This window comes from Cetorhinus maximus, chromosome 24 (assembly GCF_964194155.1).
Source record: "Cetorhinus maximus chromosome 24, sCetMax3.hap1.1, whole genome shotgun sequence".
In the NCBI taxonomy this organism is placed as follows: Eukaryota; Metazoa; Chordata; class Chondrichthyes; order Lamniformes; family Cetorhinidae; genus Cetorhinus; species Cetorhinus maximus.
The window spans coordinates 18,414,460-18,436,280 of record NC_135902.1 but is presented as its reverse complement, the minus strand read 5'-3'; the positions used below and the strand labels follow the sequence as shown (position 1 = coordinate 18,436,280).

The window sequence follows — 21,821 nt, the reverse complement described above, 5'->3', positions numbered from 1 at the left end:
ACCAATACTGCCTTTGTAACATGCATTTAAAAAAATTGCAATAATGTAAATGAGACACTGCCTTTCTTTTCCTTAGGCTAAACTGCCTCGAGGAATCCATCAGGTACGACCACATCTCCAGAACATCGATAATGTGCCTTTACTGGTCCCTCTGTTCACAGATTGCACTCAAGAAAGTAAGTGAGCATCCTATGCACAGCCTCAGAGTAAAGGGAAGACCTTTTAGAACAGAGATGAGGAGAAACTTCTTTAGCCAGAGAGTGGTGAATCTATGGAATTCATTGCCACAGAAGGCTGTGGAGGCCAGGTCATTGAGTGTATTTAAGACCTAGATAGATAGGTTCTTGATTGGTATGGGGATCAAAGGTTACGGGGAGAAGGCGGGAGAATGGGGTTGAGAAACTTATCAGCCATGATTGAATGGCGGAGCAGACTCGATGGGCCGAAAGGCCTAATTTCTGCTCCTCTGTCTTATGGTCTATACCTGCACACTTTTAGACACAGTAGCAATACAATGACGTATGACACTAAAGTTATGCTTCTAGGCAGAAGCTGGAAGATCCAGATTTAAGATAATTGGCAAAATATCTGGGTGGGCAAGAGTAGAGGGAGGGGTGAGATAAAATGAGAATTCTTTTAGTACAATTGAGTTATGATGATCTGGAATAGGCTGCCTGAAAAGGTGGTGAAAGCAGATCCAATAGTAACTTTCAAAAGGAAATCGAATAAATACTCAGCAAGAATTTTCAAGGTTCTGGGAAAAGGGTGTGATGTTAATTGAATATATCTTTCAAAGAGCTAGCACAAAGACAATGGGGCAAGTGGCTTCATCCTGTGCTGTCTGATTCTGTGTCTCAAAGCCCTGTGAGGACCCAGTAGTCCAGTCACAGAAATGAAGCAGGTTTGACTCAGCAATTGGTACTCTTGGAAATGCATAATAAAATTTTAAATTGCCTTTATACATTCCGCTGCTGACTTTGGCAGCTGCATCCCCAAGCTGTGTGTCCAGTTGTGTTCTTGCTCTCATCAATTCGAGAAATTTCAACAACTGTGTTATTTAAACAACTCGTTTTTCTGAATTTGAAGACTGGAAGCTATGCAAAGTTCAGTTCATTGACATCCTAGAGGCCCGGCCCCGAGATGGCATTACACACAGATTAAGGCATCCCCATGATGTTTCACAAAAGTCATCTGGCCTCATACCTTTCACCCTGTAGCTTTCTTCATAAACTTCTTGATCTTGTTGAATATCTTGGGTGAAGGGCCAAAGCCTTTACAGCTCTGTACAAACTTGTACAGAGGAGGAAATTGGAAAGCAGCGATTGGATTGTCCCAAGCTTTAAAAGCTTGTAATTTTTTGGAAGAGGAACGATTGGGGGTCAGCTGAGGAGTTCTATGGTTTGGACATCCTGGGAAAGAATGCGCTGGTGGAAGAGAGAGTGCAAAGAGGCTTGATTACAGTGAGGTTAGAGTGTGTTCACTTTTGTGTAATTCCCTGGCAGTGTGTTTATTTTACCAGTGGACTGCTCTTTCTTTTCCAGCAATGTGTGAAATGATGAAGATCATGCAGGAGTATGGGGAGGTGATCTGCTGCGTGGGCAGCTCTGCCAACTTCAGGAACAACTGCCTTTTCCTGCAGAGCGACATTGGGTGAGGATCCTGTTCTCCACATGTTTGACGCAGTTTATTTGTATAACAATCAGTGGCTACACAGTACAGAAGACTGGCTGGATCATCCAGTCGTAGGCACAGCAGGAATCTGAGCATTTAGTAATCCAGAATTTAATAGGCAGCTCTGCGTCCACTGTGTTCAAGGACAAAGGGTGTTGATGCTGTGCACTCGAGCAAAATTATTTCTCTCCTTTCTAGCTGCTTTCCATAGAGAGCAAAGGTTGAAGGACTCAATTGGGGGAAGGATAGAGACAGCCACAGGGAGCTTTTTTTCCACTGAGTATCTTCAGAATCTGTTCTGAGGGGCAAAGTTTGGTTTAATAAAGGACAGAATTTACTTGACAAGTTGTCCCCTCAACCAAAAGGAAAGGGTGATCATTAGGAGCTTGGTTTCATCTTTGTAGCTGACAGATTTGCTTTGCATATTTCTACCCTGATGGCTTAGCAGTAAAGACTGCAGCTTGAGCTATTTGGCCAAGGGAAGGTCCAAAATTCCAATCCCCAGTCTGTTAGCAGTTTCAGTCAGGGAGGTGACTATCTGGTGGCAGAGCTCCTGGTTTGGGGGCTAGAAAGTCAGCCAGGAAGCCCTGGAAAATTAGAAGGCTCAGATACAGATGGTTTCGGTTGTGGTGGCTGTAGACAAAAACAACAGCCAATTTCTCTTTGGCACAGCCAACATTGGAGGTGATTGACCAGTTTATCTGTTCCAGTGAAAGATTGGTCAGGACACTGCAATAAAAATGCTAGGGAATCTTTTATGTCCACTCAAGTTGCAGACATCTTTGATAAGCAGCTCATCAAAAATTCAGCATCTCCAATGGTGCAACACTCCTTCAGGACTGCACTGAAGCGACAACCTAGATTATATGACTTTAGTTGAAATTTGACCCCAAAACCTTGACTGACAGGCTAGAGTGCTATGAACAGAGCTGACACTGAGCATGAATGAACTTAGTGAACTGTCTCACCAGGGCCAGCTATTTCTGGATTGCTAAGTTATTGTTTTTCCACACAGTGATTATTACAGTGTGCACTTTCAAAAATAAAGCATGGATTGTATCATAAAAAGCAGACCAAACCATGTGATGTTTCTAAAGTGTAATGCATGTACAGTACTTCAAATCTGGTTGTCTGAAAACTGGTCATGTCTGAAAATTGGACACGTTTTTATTCAGACCATACAAGAATACCCCATGGAGACAAATGCATAATTAAAAGTTTAATAATTTAAGCATTCAGCCCCCAAAAGATTTGTAGTATCCTGCTAGTTTTAGTTAGTTAATTAACTACAATCTACAGTAGAAGGCAAAATTCCAAATGTGCCCCCTGACCAGTAGAATGAAAAATTAAATGAACCCTTCCATGCAGCATCACGCACCTGTCGTTTCCTGCGCTCCATGGTCACAGCGACCCTTGACCCCACCTGACCCAGCTCCGCCCTGCCCAAACCTTAGTCATGGTGCCAGTTTCAACATTAGTGCCCCGCTGCAGGTGAGTGAAAGTACTGTACAGTTTCCTCTGTTACTGACGGGTATGCAGCACCTATAAACACCCATGGAAACCATAACTTGACCTTTAGAATGAAAAGAAGCAACATAGTAGAGGGAAATAGCCTGGCCAAACAAAACTCATAAGGGAGGGATAAGCACAAAGGAGCAGACATGTTACAATGTGCATGAGGCTGAGGGCAACCATCACCTTGCCTCCGAAAACCAGCAAGATCCGAAATCCTGCATGTACTCGGTCCCTAGGTTGCCAGTTTTGAGAAACTCTACCTGTGTTTCACTTGGGTTGGTAGAATTGTTTGAGAAAGTTGGGCAGTGATTAAATGAAGAGCAGGATGGAGTCAACCAGTTGCAGATCAGACCACAGGCTCTGATCAAGGTCACTAACTAGTTCATGGTGACTGAATAGTATAATCTTGAGGTTGCAGGAAAAGGCGCTTGGCATTGCAGTGGGAACTCGTAAAGCAAATAATGATGTACATACACAATGAAAAGCAAGAGAGAATATTCTCAAATTTATTTTATTGGGACAATGGTAATTCAGTTAATGTGTTATTTTTAGTAAACTATTTGGATACAATCAGTCTAGCAACAAAAATGTATCAACTTAAAAAAGTACTGGGAATCGAAACTAAAGGAAATCCTGGAAATACAGAGCAATCAGTCAGCATCTGTAAAGGGCATAACATGATCAGGAATCTGAAATAAAACCTAAGTGCTGGAAAATCTCAGCATGTCTGGTAGCATCTATGGAGAGAGAAACAGTCAGCGCTTCGAATCCAATATGACGCCTCTTCAGAACCGAAGAGAGGTAGACAAACGGAAATCCCATCAGAGAGAAGGGCATAACTTCATGGTAGGCGGTCCTGGAAAAGAAGTGGCAGCGAATTAAACACTAAAATAAAAGCAAAATACTGTGGGTACTGGAAATCTGAAATTTGCTTGTTGCAGGCATGTATGCACAGAGTTGTGATTGAAATGAAGAGAAGTGTTTGTATGTGCTGATTGGATTAGGCTTTGTAGCTCTTTTCTGGTGTGTAAAGGACGAGCACTCAGACTGCTTAATGTGGAAGAATTCAGAAGTGAAAGGTGATGCACCCAGGAGGAAGGGAACAGACCTGTTGTGTAACATCGAGATACACTTCTATCCAGGACAGGGGGTGATATACTTTCTGCTTCGGGCCTGTAAACTATCGAGCGTGCTCTATAATGTGTTAAGCTTTGTCAGTCTTAACTTCAATTGGATGTGATATTTTGAGTTGAATTCCCCACAATTTCCATCCTTTGACTACTGAGAAACAAACATTTTCATGAGGCAGGGAGAAAGCAAACAAATTACAAAAATACCAATCACAGAAAAGGGAGTAAATAGATTGAATGATCTGCAAACTGCTTAATGGGAAACGCCCAGCATAGTTGTACATTCTGTCTTTTATAGTGTTGCATACTTCAGGATAAGGCATTCTGTTTGGAGTAAGGGGAGAAATCTGGGGAGAAAGCTAAGGAGTGGCTTACCTGTCCCGTAATGAGCAGTTTGGTCATCCTTATACTTGAAATAGGTGGTGCTTAGCTCCCATGTTACAGACACCACAAGAATAAATTTGACAGGCATTTTTTAATATATATGCATTAGTGCTCGTTGGTTTGTGATTCCCTAACTACAGTTTTTGTTAATAGTATTGCACTGGATCCACTCTACCCGTCTCGATGTTCCTGGGAGACCTTTGGCTATGCTACCAGTGCCAATGTTTCATTTGATTCTGATGAACTTACACCTCTGCAGTTATCTGGCCTCTTGAATAGCCTGCCCTGTTCCATTTCCTTTCACCAGGAGAGCATCAGCATCATCAAGCTCATTGAACAGGTGTGTGTGCAAGCGTGTGTATGTGTGCACACAGCAAAATAATCATCTGCAACTAGTCTGCTATCTGTCCCAACTTGTGCTGCAAAAAAAAATGTGAAGCAACCCTTTTACCTGAGTTGAGGTGCTAAAATAGATAGACTGGACAGTCTAAAGAGCTGAAGATAAGTAAATTACATTTCAGAATATATTTGTTTGTTTTGTAAAATATTGTCACCTTCATTCTATAGGGTTCCTTGTACCAACGGCAACATGACCATTTCCTGCACATCAGTTCATTTCTCCCAGCTCCATTGTATTTGGTGCTCATGGTCACTGGCTTTAAATTCCCTCTATTAAAGAGGGAGCCATATTTGTCATAAATTCAGTCATAAACTTAGCTCCTGTCCCCATGAGTACGTAAGATTGAGGGTTCCCATGAGTATATAAGATTGAGGGTAACCTGACTCAGGTGTTTAATATGTTAAAAAGAAGTGGATAGCGTTGATAGAGAGAAACTCACCCTTCTGATGAGGAAAGTGGGGCGGGGGGGAGAGAACTTAAAGTTAGGGCTAGGCCACTTAGGGATGATGTCAGGAAGCAGTACTCCACACACACGGTATGAAAATCAGGAACTCTTTTCTCCGCCGCCCCGCCCCCCCAAAAAACCAAAAGACTATGGATGCTTGGGGACAGTTGGAGATTTAAGGACTGAGATTGATAAATTTTATTAGGTACGGATATTATAGGATAGGGAATAGTCGGGAGGTGCAGCAGGATCTAATTAAATGGCGGAGGCATGACCTAAGGGCTGAATGGCCTCCTGTTCCTTTTTGTAATTGAATTGACTGCTGCATTTGTTTATATAACTGTTGGTACACTTCAAATGTAATTTATTGGCTGTGAAGCTCTTTGGGTTGTCCTTACTCTTTTTTTGCCTCTTTTTGAGGATGCATCTCAGTTTAAAAAAAATTAAGAGAAAATGAACTGAACAATTCTTGTCTAATTAATCCATTTGTGAAAGGAATGTGGCTGCTTCCATGCAAAGTGTTTTGGGCATTAGAAGCATTGTAACACTATATTCTCAGTAACAGATGTACATGGAAAGTGTAAGATGTATGTCGCCAGATTGTGGCAGTAATAATTGCTGCCTCAGATTCTCGAGATAACCCTACAAGGACAGAGCACTCTATGTAAACTGTATGAACCAGAAAAAGTGAGAATAAAACCAGCACTTCAAAGATATTTATAACTAAAGTTTTACAGCCTCATTTGAAACAGAGAAACAGGCCTTTTAGCCCATCAGGTCACTGCTGGTGTTTATGCTCCTTTGGCCCTACTTCATCTAACCCCCTCAGTATAACCTCCTAATTCTTTCTCCCTCATACTTATCTAGCTTCCTCTTAAAGCCATCCATACTATTTACCTCAACTACTCCTTGTGGTAGCATGTTCCACATGTTTAGAACCAAATTAGAACTGAGTTACATTTTAAATTTAGTTTTTTTTATTGATTCATGGATGTGGACGTCGCTGGCATTTATTGCCTATCCCTAATTGCCCTCATTTTGAGGGCATTTTTAAGAGTCACCCACATTTTTGTGCGTCAGACGGGTAAGGACAACAGGTTTCCTTCCCTAAAGGGCATTAGTAACCAGATGAGTTTTTACAACAATTGGCAATGGTTTCATGGTCATATCATTATTACTTAATTATGTCACTAGACTAAATTCCAGATTTTTATTGAATTCAAATCTCACCATCTGCCACGGTGGGATTTGAACCTGAGTCCCCAGAACAATAGCCTGGGTCTCTAGAATACTAGTTCAGTGACAATACCACTATGCCGCTGCCTCCCCCAACACCTCAGGGTGTTCTAGCTGTCCCAAGCCTGGCTTCCCAGGCATCTCTTAAATACTGGTATACGGAGTAGTCTTAATTCCCTCACCAAACATTCTTCGCATGCTGAGTGGATGATCCATCTCGGCCTCCTCCGGAGGTCCCCAGCATCACCGATGCCAATCTTCAGCCAATTCCATTGATATCAAGAAACGGCTGAAGGCACTGGATAGTGCAAAGGCTATGGGGCCTGACAATATTCCGGCAAAAGTACTGAAGACATGCTCCAGAACTTGCTGCGCCCCTAGCCAAGCTGTTCCAATACAGCTACAACACTGGCATCTGCCTGGCTATGTGAAAAATTGCCCAAGTATGCCCTGTAAAAAGCAGGGCAAATCCAACACGGCCAGTTACCACCCCATCAGTCTACTCTCGATCATCAGTAAAGTGATGGAAGGTGGTCATCAACAGTGCTATCAAGCGGCACTTGCTTAGCAATAACCTGTTCACTGATGCCCAGTTTGGGTTCCGTCAGGGCCACTCAGCCCCTGACGTCATTACAGCCTTGGTTCAAACATGGACAAAAGAGCTGAAATCCCGAGGTGAGAGTGACTGACCTTGACATCAAGGCCTCATTTGACCAAGTGTGGCATCAAGCAGCCCTAGCAAAACTGGAGTCAATGGGAATCGGTGGGGGGGGGGAACACTCTGCTGGTTGGAGGTATATCTAGCACAAAGGAAGATGGTTGCGCTTGTTGGGTAGTACTCCCAGCTCCAGAACATCACTGCAGGAGTTCCTCAGGATAGTATCCTAGGCCCAACCATCTTCAACTGCTGCTTCAATGACATTCCTTCAGTCATAGGGTCAGAAGTGGGGATGTTCACTGCTGATTGCACAAAGTTCAGCACCATCCGTGGCGACTCAGATACTGAAGCAGCCCATGTGCAAATGCAGCAAGACCTGGACAATATCCAGGCTTTGGCTGACCAGTGGCAAGCAACATTCGTGCCATACAAGTGCCAGGCAATGACCATCTCCAATAAAAGAGAATCCAGCCATCGCCACTTGATGTTCAATGGGATTACCATCAATGAATCCCCACTATCAACACCCTGGGGGTTATTATTGACCAGAAACTGAACTGGACTAGCCATAGAAATACTGTGGCTGCAAGAGCAGGTCAGAGGCTAGGAATCCTGCGATGAGTAACTCACCTCCTGACTCCCCAAAGCCTGTCCACCATCTACAAGGCACAAATCAGGAGTGTGATGGAATACCTCCCACTTGCCTGGATGAGTGCAGCTCCTGCAACACTCAAGAAGCTTGACACCATCCAGGACAAAGCATCCCGCTTGATTGGCACCACATCCACAAACATTCACTCCCTCCACCACTGATGCAGAGGAGCAGTAGTGTGTACCATCTACAAGATGCATTGCAAGAATTCACCAAGGCTCCTTAGACAGCACCATCCAAACCCAGACCACTACCATCTAGAAAGACAAGGGCAACAGATAGATGGGAACACCTAGAAGGTCCCCTCCAAGTCACTCATCATCCTGACTTTGAAATACATCGCCGTTCCTTTACTATAGTTGGGTCAAAATCCTGGAACTCCCTTCCTAACAGCACTGTGGGTGTACCTAAACCACATGAAGTGCAGCGGTTCAAGAAGGCAGCTCACCACCACCACCTCAAGGGCAACTAGGGATGTGCGATAAATGCTGGCCCAACCAGCGCAGCCCACATCCCATGAATGAATTGTAAAAAAAAAAGAATTACAGAAGGATAACCTCTTTGACAGAGCTGGTGTGATATTAAAGCTCCATTTCAGGAGCCTCCTTCCTTTTAAATTGTGTGAAGTAGGTGTATCACAAACATGGAATCAAGAGAAAAACTGAATTATCCACATTGGTAAATCAATCATCAAATAGGATCTCCACATGCCAATGCCACCTGTTCCCCCACATGTGTGGCTTAATATTTGAATATTCTGGGGGTGAGGTTAGGGGACTACCTGGTTACTTACTGCACACCACTTCTAAACCAGCCAATGAAAGGTGGGGTGTCTTCCCCTATCAGAAGAGCAGCACACCGTGTATCAATGCTGGTGCCCATGCTTGTTGCATACTGAACTTTATTTTGTTCTTTCATATGATGTGAATATTGCTGGCTAGGACAGCATTTATTGCCCATCCCTAATTGCCCTTGAGAAGATGGTGGTAAGCCACCTTGAACCACTGCAGTCCATGTGGTTTAGGTACACCCACACTGCTTTTAGGAAGGGTGTTCCAGCATTTTGACCTACTGTGACAAAGAAGGAACAGGGATATAGTTCCAAGCCAGGGTAATGTGTGGTTTGATGGGGAACTTGCAGATGGTGGTGTTCCCATGCATCAGCTGCCCTTGACCTTCGAGATGGTGGAGGTTGTGCATTTGGAAGGTGCTGTCAAAGGAGCCTTGTTGAGTTGCTGCAATGCATCATGTAGATGGTGCACACTGCTGCCACTGTACGTCGGTGGTGGAGGGAGTGTGTGTTGAAGATTGTGGATGGGGTGCCCATCAAGCATCCTGCTTGTTCCCCATGAGCAAGTTTGAAAAAGGCTGCACCTCTGCAGGGTGGAGGGAAGACTTCCATTTGAAGCATGAAGACGATCTTACAAAGATGGCTAATTTCTCTGGTCAATGGGCCCAACACAGTGCAAAGGCAGTCATTACAGTGGCCATCCATCTCTGATATACTTGGACAGATATTCATTTCATGCTGCTGAAAGACCAAGCTGTGGGCATGCATGCAGTCAGGGAGCAGCTCACATAGAATCTCATATCAACATAGCTCTATGGATAATGCTTGTAGAGGTTATTTATAAAAATTCAGCTTGAATAACAATTGTGGGTTTCCTGAGTTAATTTGGGCAATCTGTGTTGTTTTGTAGAATGTCAGAGTTGAAGGGAAGGCTGATGGAAATGTATTATTCAACCATTCACAACCAAGCCCAGTCCTGTCCTCCCCTGACTTCCACCATGGTGAACTTTGCAGCAAGAGCCCCTGGATGACGACCAGGAGTAAGAATCTCAGTCTCCTCCCTAGTCGAAGTGTGCTGAGAATAATTGTTTGCACTCCGAATGGCGTGTCACCTAATTCAACACACTTCAGCCGTCATACCCGTGGCCTCTTGTCTGTATGGCTCAGTACCACACCAACAGCCAAATTCATGTGCAAAGCAACATGGGCAGCCACACTAGTCATTTGTTTGAGGTTGTGTGCTGACTGCAGGCTGGTAAAGTGTATACGCTGAGGCCTTAGGATCACATGCCATAATCGATATGAGGCAAGAATACTATGCTGAGTTCTGAAGCTGTTACTTTGTCTAATGCATGACCTATTGATGAAGTGGTGCCATTTCTGGTGATGATCTTTGGTGTTTGGTAACAGGATCCTTGAATGGCAGCGTGCTGTCTAAATGTACACAAGTGTTTTAGCTTATTAATGTTCTCAATGTTAAAGCTGTTTGTGAGAGATCCAGGGAGATGTTTCAATGAACCCGAATCAAATTAGATTTTGTTAACACTTGACATCGTCTAGTCACTGAGAGTATTTAACTGGCTTTGAGGTTACCTGCCATAAGTATACAGGGTCTTAGAAAAACATGGTAATTTAAGATGGGTCATTAATCATAATTCTAGAACTGTAAGAAATAAATAGAAACACTTGCATTTATATAATGTCAGGATATCCCAAAAAGTCTCACAGCCAATAAATTATTTGTTTTCAAATGTAGCATTCAACCATGGAAGGCATCATTACTAAACCCAGCCCTGTCTTCCTGACCTCCAGAAAGGATCCTTGGATGACAATCGGGAGTAGAATTGGAGCTGAATGTCACTGTGTAATGACATAGGAATGGACTGACCAGCTAGTAGCCTGAACCTTCCAGCCAGCGGCGGAGTGGATGCGCTCGCCATTGACTGACTGCAATTTAAACTGCCCGCTTACATTTTACGCTGGAGCCTTTGTACCTTCCAGTGCTAGCTCCAGGGATCCAGTGGAACGACAGAGCCAGGAAGTCAAGTGGCAGTGGCATTGCAGTGAAGCCATGTCCTCTATTTTCGTCATGGACTGCAGACATGCCCCGTAAGGTCTGTCTGCAGTAACTTGACTTGCAGAGTTTTTAAATGGAGCTGTCAACTTCAACACTGCACTGCCTCCCCACCCCAAACAATTCCTCCCGTCCCTCCCCCTGACGGTACTCACCCAACAATACTGACCCTCCATCGCCCCTGGACAGGGCTCGCCCACCATCTCTGGGGCTGGCATGCCTAACCCCCCTCAGCCAGGGCTGGCTCACTCGTTTTTATGTGTAGCATGCAAATTATGTAGTCCAAACAACAAACCTTTATTCCAGTTTAATTTAACCAATGGCATTCCTGTTTTTTCACAGGCTCGGCACACAACGTATGGAATCAGGAAATGCTTCCTCTTCCTGTTACAATGTCAGCTTACTCTTGTCTTCATTCAGGTGGGAAAATCAGTTCTTTTTTCCTCAACATTCACCCAAAATGGCTTCAGCCTCTACTTTAGCCTCTTATTGCTGCTTCCAAAATGTGAAGCATCCTATGCCTTTAAACACTTGAGTACAAGGCTGGAAATTAAGGTAACTGGTGACCCAAAGACTCATCCTTTATATATTCATCGTTGTGGTGGAGTGTGCTGTATTTCATTCTTGAACACACTCACTTCCAGCCAGCTTTCCCTCAGCCTCTCCCTCAGACTCGCCTCGAGTCTGACTGTTCAAGAACCCCTATCTTGTACCTAACTCACGTAGCCATCTTTGACATGAGCCTTGAATGTTAAATGTTGATGAAATGTTCGACTGCAAGGGATTAATAACCAGCCCTCCCTGGATATCCATGTATGTGTATGTTCCAGCAAGAGTCACTCGGGTGTGGGAACCATGGTTCTTTTTTTATATTGCCCTTAGCTTAGGATCATTCCCAGGGGTTACTCAAGTTGAAGTTGGCTCACTTAACACACAGCACAAGTTGTTGTGTATTAAGCAATCTTTTTGGTCTCCATTATTCAGTGCCACCATGCTTATCATTGAACCATTGAGAAGATTCCTGATCTAGTTATCCAGGAATATTGAGAGTAAAGTTGAAGACCGGGATTGAAATTGTGGCATCTATTTGGGAGCATATAATGCTTTAACTGTGCGCCTAATATTGTCTGCTGGGTTATGTCACTGACATAATTGTGCACAGCATTTCGGTCACATTTGCTTACCAGTGCGTTGTTGGAGGACAAGGCGATCCCTTGTTAATACTGGGCTCTCTGTGTTTGAGCAGTTTCTGGCCTGTCTGGTTCAGCTGCCTCCACCAATCGGCACCACTGATGTTCTCTGGTTGTCCTGCTTCTGCTACCCTTTACTGAGGTAAGTGTGCAATCTGCCAGCAATCAAAAAAAAAACTACAAGTTTTCACTGTAATTACTGATTAAGTGACTGCTCCTGATGGGGATAAACTGAGCAGGTTAATGTGATGAGAGAATAGAAATTCTGGTGAAAGAATATTTAAAATCTCTGTTCCAATCATAGAGTCAGGATGATACAGTACAGGCGAAGGCCATTTGGCCATTCTGCCTCTTTGAAAGAACGATCCAATTTGCCCCATCTTGCCCTGCCCCTGCTCTTTCCCCCGTGGGCCCGCAAATATTTCCCCTTCCCCAATTTTATTTAAAATGTTGTTATTGTTCCTGATGCCATAACCATTTTAGTGCATACTGGACTATCATAACTCACTACGTTAAAAACAATTCTCATGTCGCTGTCACTTTTTTCTGATCACCTTAAATCTGCCTTCTGATTGCTGACCCTCCTGCCACTGGAAACTGTCTCTCCTTATTTACTCTAGCAAAACCCTTCATGATTTTGAAAACCTCCATTAAATTTCAGCTGAAATTTCTCTGCTCAGAGAGCACAATCCCAGCGTCACCAGTATATCCATTAACTGAAGTCCTGACCCTCTAATATTAGAGCGGAAAAGTTTAATTTCCAAGCTGTTAGTTTACAAACTCTGGTTCAGACTGCTTGATTTGAGTTATAAGGCGCAATGCAAGTATTATATACACATATTAATTATGAATGTAGAAATAGAGGATATATCCTAGGCAGCACTTAAATCCCATTTTCCTGTTCTGAGCCTATATTAATTTGCATTTTTACTTTCAAATACTTAACACAATTTCCCGTTAAATGATATTATGGTCTTTAATTAATTTGTCTTGAGCCTGGAAGTCAGACTCCTTTTTGCACTTGCCTTGTTTGGATTTTGTGGGCCTGGAGGTTTGGAAAGGGCTGGTTTTAGCAAATGTGGCCTCACTGACAAATTCTGAATCAGAATACCAAACACTTTGCGAATATCAGTGACTTAATATAAGAGCATAAGAAGAAGGAGGAGGCCATTCAGCCCCTTGAGCCTCTTCCACCATTCAGTAAAACCATGGCTGACCTTCAACCTCAACTGCAACTTCCTGCACTATTCCCATAGTTCTTAATTTTATTAGTACCCAAAAATTGATTGACCTCTGTCTTGAATATACTCAATAACTAGCATTCACAGCTCTCTGTGGGTAGAGAATTAAAGATTCACAACCCATCATATAAAAATGAACAAGAATATTGATTTGAAATTCTTTAATTGACTCATAAAGGCAAAAGCATGCTGTTGCTTTATTTCCTTTCACTGTTTTCCCAGAATCTATTGCATTTCTCTATATTGAACTATGTCTACCACCCATCTGCTCACCCTGACTTATTAACCATGGGATCTGGCAAGGCAGATATACTGGCCATTTAGTGCTACTAACTGGCAGAATTGATGGTGCAAGGGTATGGGAATCCCCATTTGATGACGGGGACTTTTCCCCTCTGCCCTACAACAATTTTTGACTTATTTTCAATTGAAATTTGAGCAATGTTGATCCCCTTGGACGTGTCCAGTGTGCAAGATTGTGGTTACCCCCTGCCCCACCCCAGCCCCCAGGTCCCCAGAAAGTTATTTGGTCAATACTTTCTGGTACATTCCTGGATGAGACCCTCAAATTTTGTTCAGATCAGTTAGGGACCAGTGACTATTGTTGTAAGGTAGATGAAATTTGAAATCCCATGTACTTGAAGAATAAAAAGCCACAAGATCCCACTGTTTTAAACAAACAGAAGAATTTTTATCATACAAAAGCCAAAAAAGCAATGAGTCAATACTTTCCATCTTATACTCTAACATACAGAATTAACATGAGGTAAACATGAATTAGGTCGAACACACCAAGACTGCACATTAAATGGCGGACAAGCCAAGACTAGTCCCATGAAGTCCTCAGCAACTCACCCAGACCTCAGTGATCACCATGAGTCACCAAAATTCTTTAAAACTGTCTTCCTCACAGAGGATTTCAACTTCCCTCTTTCGAGGACCGAGCTTCTGATTTCCCTCAACAACCATTCTAACTCAGATTGCCCCAACGACTGCTCACTTCCCAGTTGCTCAACTTCTCCTGTAACTGCATCATACTGGATTCACAAGGATGCATCCCAGCATCTTATCAACAGCATGACCCCAGCTCTCTGGCTTCCCTGAGTCCCAACTCTCTGCTGCACTGAGCAACTGTTGCTCCCATGGAGCTAACAACCTTAAGCTGCCTCATCAGCCCCCGACGGGCTTCTCTGAGCCAACCGCACATGAAGCTAACGACAGCACTTTGGCTACAGTCTCTTCCGTCCCTAACTAAATACTGTTCTGTGACAGGTTAATATCTCCCAAAAGGGTTAAGGCGCTCTGGATTTTTACCGGCCAGCAGGGCAGGGCAGCCTGTGATGTTAATGGTTTCTCATCCCAACACTCACCAAAAACTCAGCTTCGTTCCCAAGTTATGAATATTTTCTGATGCAAAGATTTGTCTTTTGTGGTCAATTTGTGTGTTCCAAATATTGTCAGCTTTTAAACAATCCATCATCATATTTACCTCTGCAAGAAAACCTTTCATTAATGTCAGACCTGTAGAGAACTGATTAATGTTCAGGGTTTCAATAAATTGTGTCCATAATTCTATTCTGGGTGGGCTAACTTCTGGAACTGATGTTACTGACTGTGGACTGTAAGTCTGAAAGCTGTACGACATGTAGAAGCTTCCCAAGGCCCGTGGCAGGACACTGGCAGCAGGATACCGGATGGCATCCTTCCACTGAGCTGAATTACAAAACAACCCAAAACTAAATCTGGCTGTTGGCCTACAGAAAAACTCTGCAAATATCTCTATCTATTGTGTTGTTGAACTACCTTCTAGCTATCGTCCAGCTCGAAGTATGTTTTTTGGCACTCTTGGCAGGACAGTAACTGGGGTGTTGCGTTTCCTCACGTGTCACAGCTTTGATACTTCATGTTCAGGACCTAAAGAAAGACGGAATAAAAGATTTTCTAAATGGAAAGAAGCTAGCAACTCTGGAAGACCTGAGAGATTTAGGGGTTCCAGTACCAAAATCACTAAAACTAAATAAACAGAATCGAAAAATAATTCAACAAGCTAATGGAATGTTGACCTTAAGGCCATAAGAAATAGGAGCAGGAGTAGGGTGTGATCCGGAAACATTAACTCTGTTTCTTTCTCCGTGGATGTTGCCAGACCTGAGTTTGCAGCATTTTCTGTCTTCATTCTGTTCTGGGTGACGCTTGTACAAAGGTTAATGGAAATCTGGAATATCTCCTCCAAAATGCTCTTGAGGTCAGGGGTTAATTGAAAATTTCAAAACTCAGAATGATAGAATGGTTTTTATTAAGTGGGATGTTAAGGATCATGACCAAGATGGATAAATGGAGTTGAGATGCAGATAGGCCAGAGGATTTCAGTACAGGAGTAAAGAGGTCTAAGGATTTTAGTACAGGATTAAAGAAGCCTTGCTGCAATTGTATAGAGCTTTGTTGAGACTGCACCTGGAGGACTCTGTACAGTTTTGGTCCCCTTACCTAAGGAAAGATGGAGGGAGCGTAGTGAACGTTCACCAGTCTGCTTCCTAGGATGGCAGATTGCCTTACAAAGAGACATTGAGGATACTGGGCCTGTATTCTCTGGAGTTTAGAGGAATGAAAGGTGATCTCATTCAAGCGTACAGAATTCTTACAGGGCCTGACAGGTTTGATACAGGAAGGATGTTTCCCCTGGCTGAGGGTGGTCTAGAACCAGGGCAGTCTTAGAATAAAGGGTAGGCCAACCAGGACTGAGATAAGGAAGAATTTCTTCACTCCAGAGGATGGTGAATCTTTGGAATTCTCTACCCCAGAGGGCTGTGGAGGCTCAATCATTGAGTATGTTTAAGACAGAAATTGGCAGATTTTTAGATATTAAAAGCATCAAGGTTTATGGGAATTGTGTGGGAAAATGGCATTAAGGTCAGCCATGATCTAGTTGAACGGCAGAGCAGGCTCAAGGGGCCGAATGGCCTGCTTCTATTTTCTATGTTCCCTTTGACCTACTTGAATGGTGGAACAGACTTTAAGGGATAGCTGAGTTACTGCTGTTTCTATGTTCAGAAACAAAATTCCACAGAACCAGTAAATTGATGAATAGATGATGGATGTCAGAGTTAGCAATCAGTGCCAGTTGGTACTATTGCATCATTCTGTGATCTGAAGTGGATTGTTTTCCTCACTCTGCTCTACGTAGGAAGTTTGCCATATTGAGGAAGGAAACAGAGAGCAAGAGAAACATTGAGCAGTGTCCACTTTTTGCACTCTTACTGCTGACCGTTTTGGAGTGGCTTGGGAACATCGATCTTCTGATGACCTCGACTGGTAAATGGCGCGTGATGCGGAACAAAATGGCAGATGAGATAAAAAATTGTTTCAAATTCTAAATGTGCTACATGCCAAGAAAATTACAGCAAACTCTCATGGGTGAGCAGTAGTGTTCAGAAAGTGGAGGTTTAAAAAAATATAAGCAAGCAAAAAAGTTATCATTCCAAACTGTGCTTTTATTGTCAGTTTTGTTTTGTCATCAGTGCCGCTCTGCTGGGGAAGCCGCCAGACAGTTCTGTGATGACGGTAGCAACAGGAAAAAACTTTGTATTCATTCCAAAAAAGGTGAGACTTCTTTGAACAATAGAAGACCTCTGGTCCTATTTTAGGAAACCAATCTAGTAATCTTCCCCATTAAAAATAAGGAAATGCTTTATGTGGTTGGTTGTATATGGGATTGAACATAATTATTTGTAACAGCTTTAAGTGTAAATCTCTGATAATTTGCCTTTTCTACAGAGTCTTGCGTAAAGTTCACCTCACACTTTAGAACGTGTGTGCAGTACAAAATATGTTGTAATTTTCTGATTGATTCTCGGGGAATTGAACCATTCAGTGAAACGCTTTTCTGCTATCCACTCATTTTACAGCATCTCACTCCATCTTTTACAAACATCCGCTGTTATCTCAGGGAATGGGGCCACAAGAATGTTGCCATTTTAATTTTAAAAACGCACTTTGGTAAATGTGCCTGAAACCTAGTGCTTTTAATTTTCTCAAGTTTCTTTGCTCCCCCCCACCCCCGGTCCCGTGGTTCAAAACCACTGTTAAGACTGTACTGCCATACCAGTGCTGCAACACAACCAACTGTGTGATCTCCCTTAATGGCAGGCTTCATAAATTCAACCCCCTTTCCCACAGTATAGGGCTAAGATGGGGGAGGATCTAGATTCCATCCCCAGTTAATGCAGGGTTCCCTGATTTCAGTTAGGGCAGTGGTGGAAGTGTTACATGAGGACCCAGCCTCCCTAATCTTGGGGAAAACAGCCTCCCTACTTCTAATTACTATCCAGTGAACCACTGCTTAACTGTGCTCACATTTAGATATTGGGTGAGGACAGGATTAGGCCCAGTTTCCAGGTTTGCTGCCTGCACATGATGGTGATTATTGAGACTCTGGAGAACCTGCAGAGGGAGATAACCAGAGGGGTACTTACCCTTGCAGTGATAGGATCTCTGAATTACTATTTATTTAGAAAAACATAGGCTTAGTATGGTGTACAATTGATCTTTTAAAATGATGATTGGATTTAACTAGGTTAAATAAGTAATTTGAGAAGCCCAAGGATGATCGGATAAGGGGACACAAACAACATTTGTAGAAAATGAGGACCAGGAAATGCTTATTTTATCAGTTATCGCCCTCTGGAGTAGAGGGCTGGAACTTGCCGTGGGCATAGATTCACTTAAATTTCTGTGAAACCAAACTTAAGTTCCTGAAAGAAAAGAACAGTTCCAATTGGGGAGAGCAAGTTGCTAGTGCTAGTTAGCTGGGATTATAACAATTTACTTCACACCAGGAGTCTTGCTTGATTGAGTCTGAGAGAGATTACCTAGCATGTATTCCAAATGGACCATAGGATTCTTTCCTGTTCCAGAACCCACATTGGTAGTGGGCGAGTTTGTGATCTACACAGTCATACACCTTTGTTTAGCCAGGATGGGCACAATGAGTCTGATTGTCTCCTCTTGTTGCTTCATTGTGTTCATGTGGCCATGCCATTGCACATAGACATAGAAACAAAGAACGGCAAACAAAAGTTTTTATTTAGGAAAAGGAAAACTGCCAGAAGACTGTCTGGAAATTGTCAAGCAGGTTGTTACTGTGGCAAATGATTTGCGAATCAGATTTACCGTTCTTCAAGATTTTATTCATGTGCCATTGCAGCATGTAATTAACATGTCTCACTACATGGGATACATATAAACATTTGTAACCTGTCAAACAGCAACAAACCATTTAATCATTCTTTTGTTAAAAATTAAACATAGGTGATCCTAATACTGGATATATAAATTTCAGCTTATCCTTGGGATGATTGTAACATTACCTATCTGGTCTGTTTGCAGACTCAGCAGCACTTTCTAGTGTGCTTCCTGATCAAGTTCAGCATCACGATTTTTGCCTACCTCATTTGCTTTGGGTTTATGCTGCAAGAATTTTGTAAAAAATCCAATTCCTCAAGCATTGCCAACTGCTCATCCATAATGAACAGGTGAGTGAGGGTGAGGAGCAATCTGTTAAAATTGTCTGTTTGCCATTGACTCTAGGAGCAGCTGTGCATTAAGGAAGAAAGTCTTGTATTTCTTTAGCACCTTGCATGATTTCATGATGTGCCAAATTGCTTTACAGTCAATTAAGTACCTTTGAAGTGTTGTAATGTAGGAAACAGTGCAGCCAATTTATGCACAGTAAGGCACCACAAATAGTAATGCGATAGTGAACACAGCTTATTTTAGTAATGTTGGTTGAGGGATAAATATTGGCCAGAACATCAGAGCGAATTCCACTACTTCACTTCAAATAGTGCCATGAGATCTTTTAAGTTCAGCTGAGAGGGCAGGTAGGGCCTTGGATTGATGTCTCATTCAAAAGGTGGCACCTCCAAATCTGCAGCACTCCTCAGTATTAAATGGATTTTGTGCTTGAGTCTCTGGAGTGGAACTTGAATCTACAACCTTCTGACTTGAGAGGGAGAGTTGTTACCCATTGAGTCAGTGCTGACTGAGGCTTCCATGCAGGTCCCTTCTGAAAAATTGCAACTCGGAAAACTGTGTGCTCTTCGTTCGTACATGGACAGGCACAGGCTGATGATTATTCAGTTGGGAGCTTCCAATACTATAAACTGGCAGGCTGAAAATAGTTTATAAAGAGCATAACATGCAGTGAAAGCCAGGATACACTGCATTTTCCCTGCTTTTGTCAAGCAAGGCATAAATGAGGACTACAAGCAGCGCTTTATAACTTAGTCTTGATCAGTACATCTTCCAGATTTGTACCCACTGTTGGGCAATTCCATGCTTGCAGAGAGCATGAGTTGAAGATAAGGCTGCATAGTGCCACCCCCCCCCCCCCCCCCCCCATTCTGTTCGACATTGCAAAATAAGCTGCTGTGTTCTAGGTAATGCTTTACCTTATAGCATCTGTACAGTGTCTGCATCTGGCCCTGTGCATTTTAGTGTGCAGTTGTTCAATAGATGGCACTGTTAAATCAGCTGTGCGGAGTTTTAAATGCTCTAAGACTTTGGAAATAACCTTCCACAACAGTTTTGAATGTAAAAAGTGGCTTTAATATTTACTAACTCTTAAATATTTGGAGGCTGGCTTGCAAAAGATATTTACCAGTATCAAATTGATTTCAGTAAAACAAAGTGGGATGTATGAAGTGTGAGAATCCTGCCCCTCCAAAGTACAATTCTAGATCCTGTCCTTCCAAAATGTGGGCTCCATCTGGAGAGAGTGTTTTGAGCTGTGCAACAATAGGATTAAATACAAGTGGCTACAGGTCTTTCACTAGTAGTTAAAGGTGCTGATTTAAGAATTTAACACACAAGGCATATTTGCATAGTAAAACCCCGCACAATTTTCTTGGTATCAATATGTACATATGTCCAGTTGCTATGCAAGTGGTTTATTCACTAATAGGCTGGAGATTGACCACATTAGGTTCTAACGTCATTAGGCGACACTCAGTTACCAGCATTGGGTCCATCAGCAAACAACACACATTCTGGATGTTAACCCCAAAGTCGCCGTCAATGTAAAAATTCTGATCAAATTTCTCTGTACAGCTAGGCCCCCAAATTCACATACTGTAACACTGAACCATACTGAGTGCAAAGACCTTGAGTCTGTGCTGATTATAATCAAGGTCATTGCTACAGGTGGCCTCAACATCACTCATCTAAGAAAGGGTTAAAAGTCAGTGTCGCCATTCCTGATGGCTCCAACCTGAAAGCACCTGGTGTGATATTGCACCCTCCATCATCAGGTATATCCTGATCTCTCTCAGAATAACCACTAGAGCAAGGTACTGAAGGTGTACCAGAGGAATTGCACATCAGCATAGTTCGCCACCCTCAGGTGAAGAGGAAGAATAGAGCAGTGTGATCACGTTTAGTAGTGTGTGTGATGACTGAAACATGCCATGTTGATGTAAACAGCAGTGCCAGAATATATGAGATGCTTTAACCCATCCAGTGGCGAGGTTAGGGGTTCTCTCATGGTTTGAGTTCTGACATCTAAGGTTGCCAGTCTCAAGGCTGCCACTGTGGGCAGTTACTATTGTAAACCAGACATATGTTAACAAGGAGGGACAGCTTCCTTGAACTGCTGTTGCATGCTCTCCCTGCACAGTGAGGGGGCCTTGAAACCATTGAAAGTCCATGTAGCCATATGATGATGCTATGGTTTTATTTTAGCTCTGCAGAGGGAGCCCCTATGTGGTTTGACAAGTATTCCAATGGCTTATTGCTGGCTCAGAAGGTGATGGCCTGTTTCATTGTTCTGCACACAGGTAAGAGAAACCAAATGTTCTCTGGAAGAGCAATAGCCCAGTTTTTCAAATCAGTCCATAACACTGTTCTATCCTAATATCTCAGGAAGAATCTAGTTTCTCTCTAGAATTGATAACTGGCTGGAGTTAATGTTAATGTTAGGAGGTGTTGCTTTGCCATTCACCAGATGTTGTCTAGATCTGTACTTGAGCAGCTAAATACCTATAAAATAGCACTGCTGGGTTTATTGGGTAACTAAAAATATCAAGCATTAGTCTGTAAATTAGTTTCAATTTGCATGTTAGAGGTGTCTGCAAACCTAGAATTCACAGTTCACTGTGGAAAAATTGATTTGATTTAAATTGTAAGGCTTCTGGTCTCACTCATTGAAAGACTGTGTCAGTCCATTGAAAAACTTTGCATTTGAAGCTCCTGCCTCATGTTGATGCATGCAAGTGGGTAAAGTGTCACAAAATCCACTTTTGTTGACTAGATCCAAATGCACCTGTTTTTAGATATCTTGACATCTACATGTTTAACAGCCAATATTTTATTTTGGTTATGTGAGATATTAGAGTTACATCATGCATTTCCATCCAGTGCCATGACACCATGCAGGCTCA

The 21,821-nt window shown here is 42.7% G+C and overlaps 1 protein-coding gene across 2 annotated transcripts in view; it reads left to right on the top strand.

Moving 5' to 3' along the window:
- The window catches only part of tmem94 (transmembrane protein 94), a 105,129-nt gene that overhangs the window by 72,799 nt on the left and 10,509 nt on the right, over positions 1–21,821 (top strand). The window contains exons 21-28 of one of the 2 annotated variants that reach the window (XM_078570786.1): positions 77–176; positions 1,542–1,650; positions 4,854–5,040; positions 11,298–11,375; positions 12,202–12,287; positions 16,905–16,986; positions 18,772–18,917; positions 21,124–21,218. In XM_078570786.1, the coding sequence (XP_078426912.1) occupies positions 77–176; positions 1,542–1,650; positions 4,854–5,040; positions 11,298–11,375; positions 12,202–12,287; positions 16,905–16,986; positions 18,772–18,917; positions 21,124–21,218 (883 nt within the window). Of the gene's footprint in view, positions 1–76; positions 177–1,541; positions 1,651–4,853; positions 5,041–11,297; positions 11,376–12,201; positions 12,288–16,570; positions 16,801–16,904; positions 16,987–18,771; positions 18,918–21,123; positions 21,219–21,821 lie in introns of those variants that run through there. The other variant, XM_078570787.1, reaches the window with a different exon arrangement.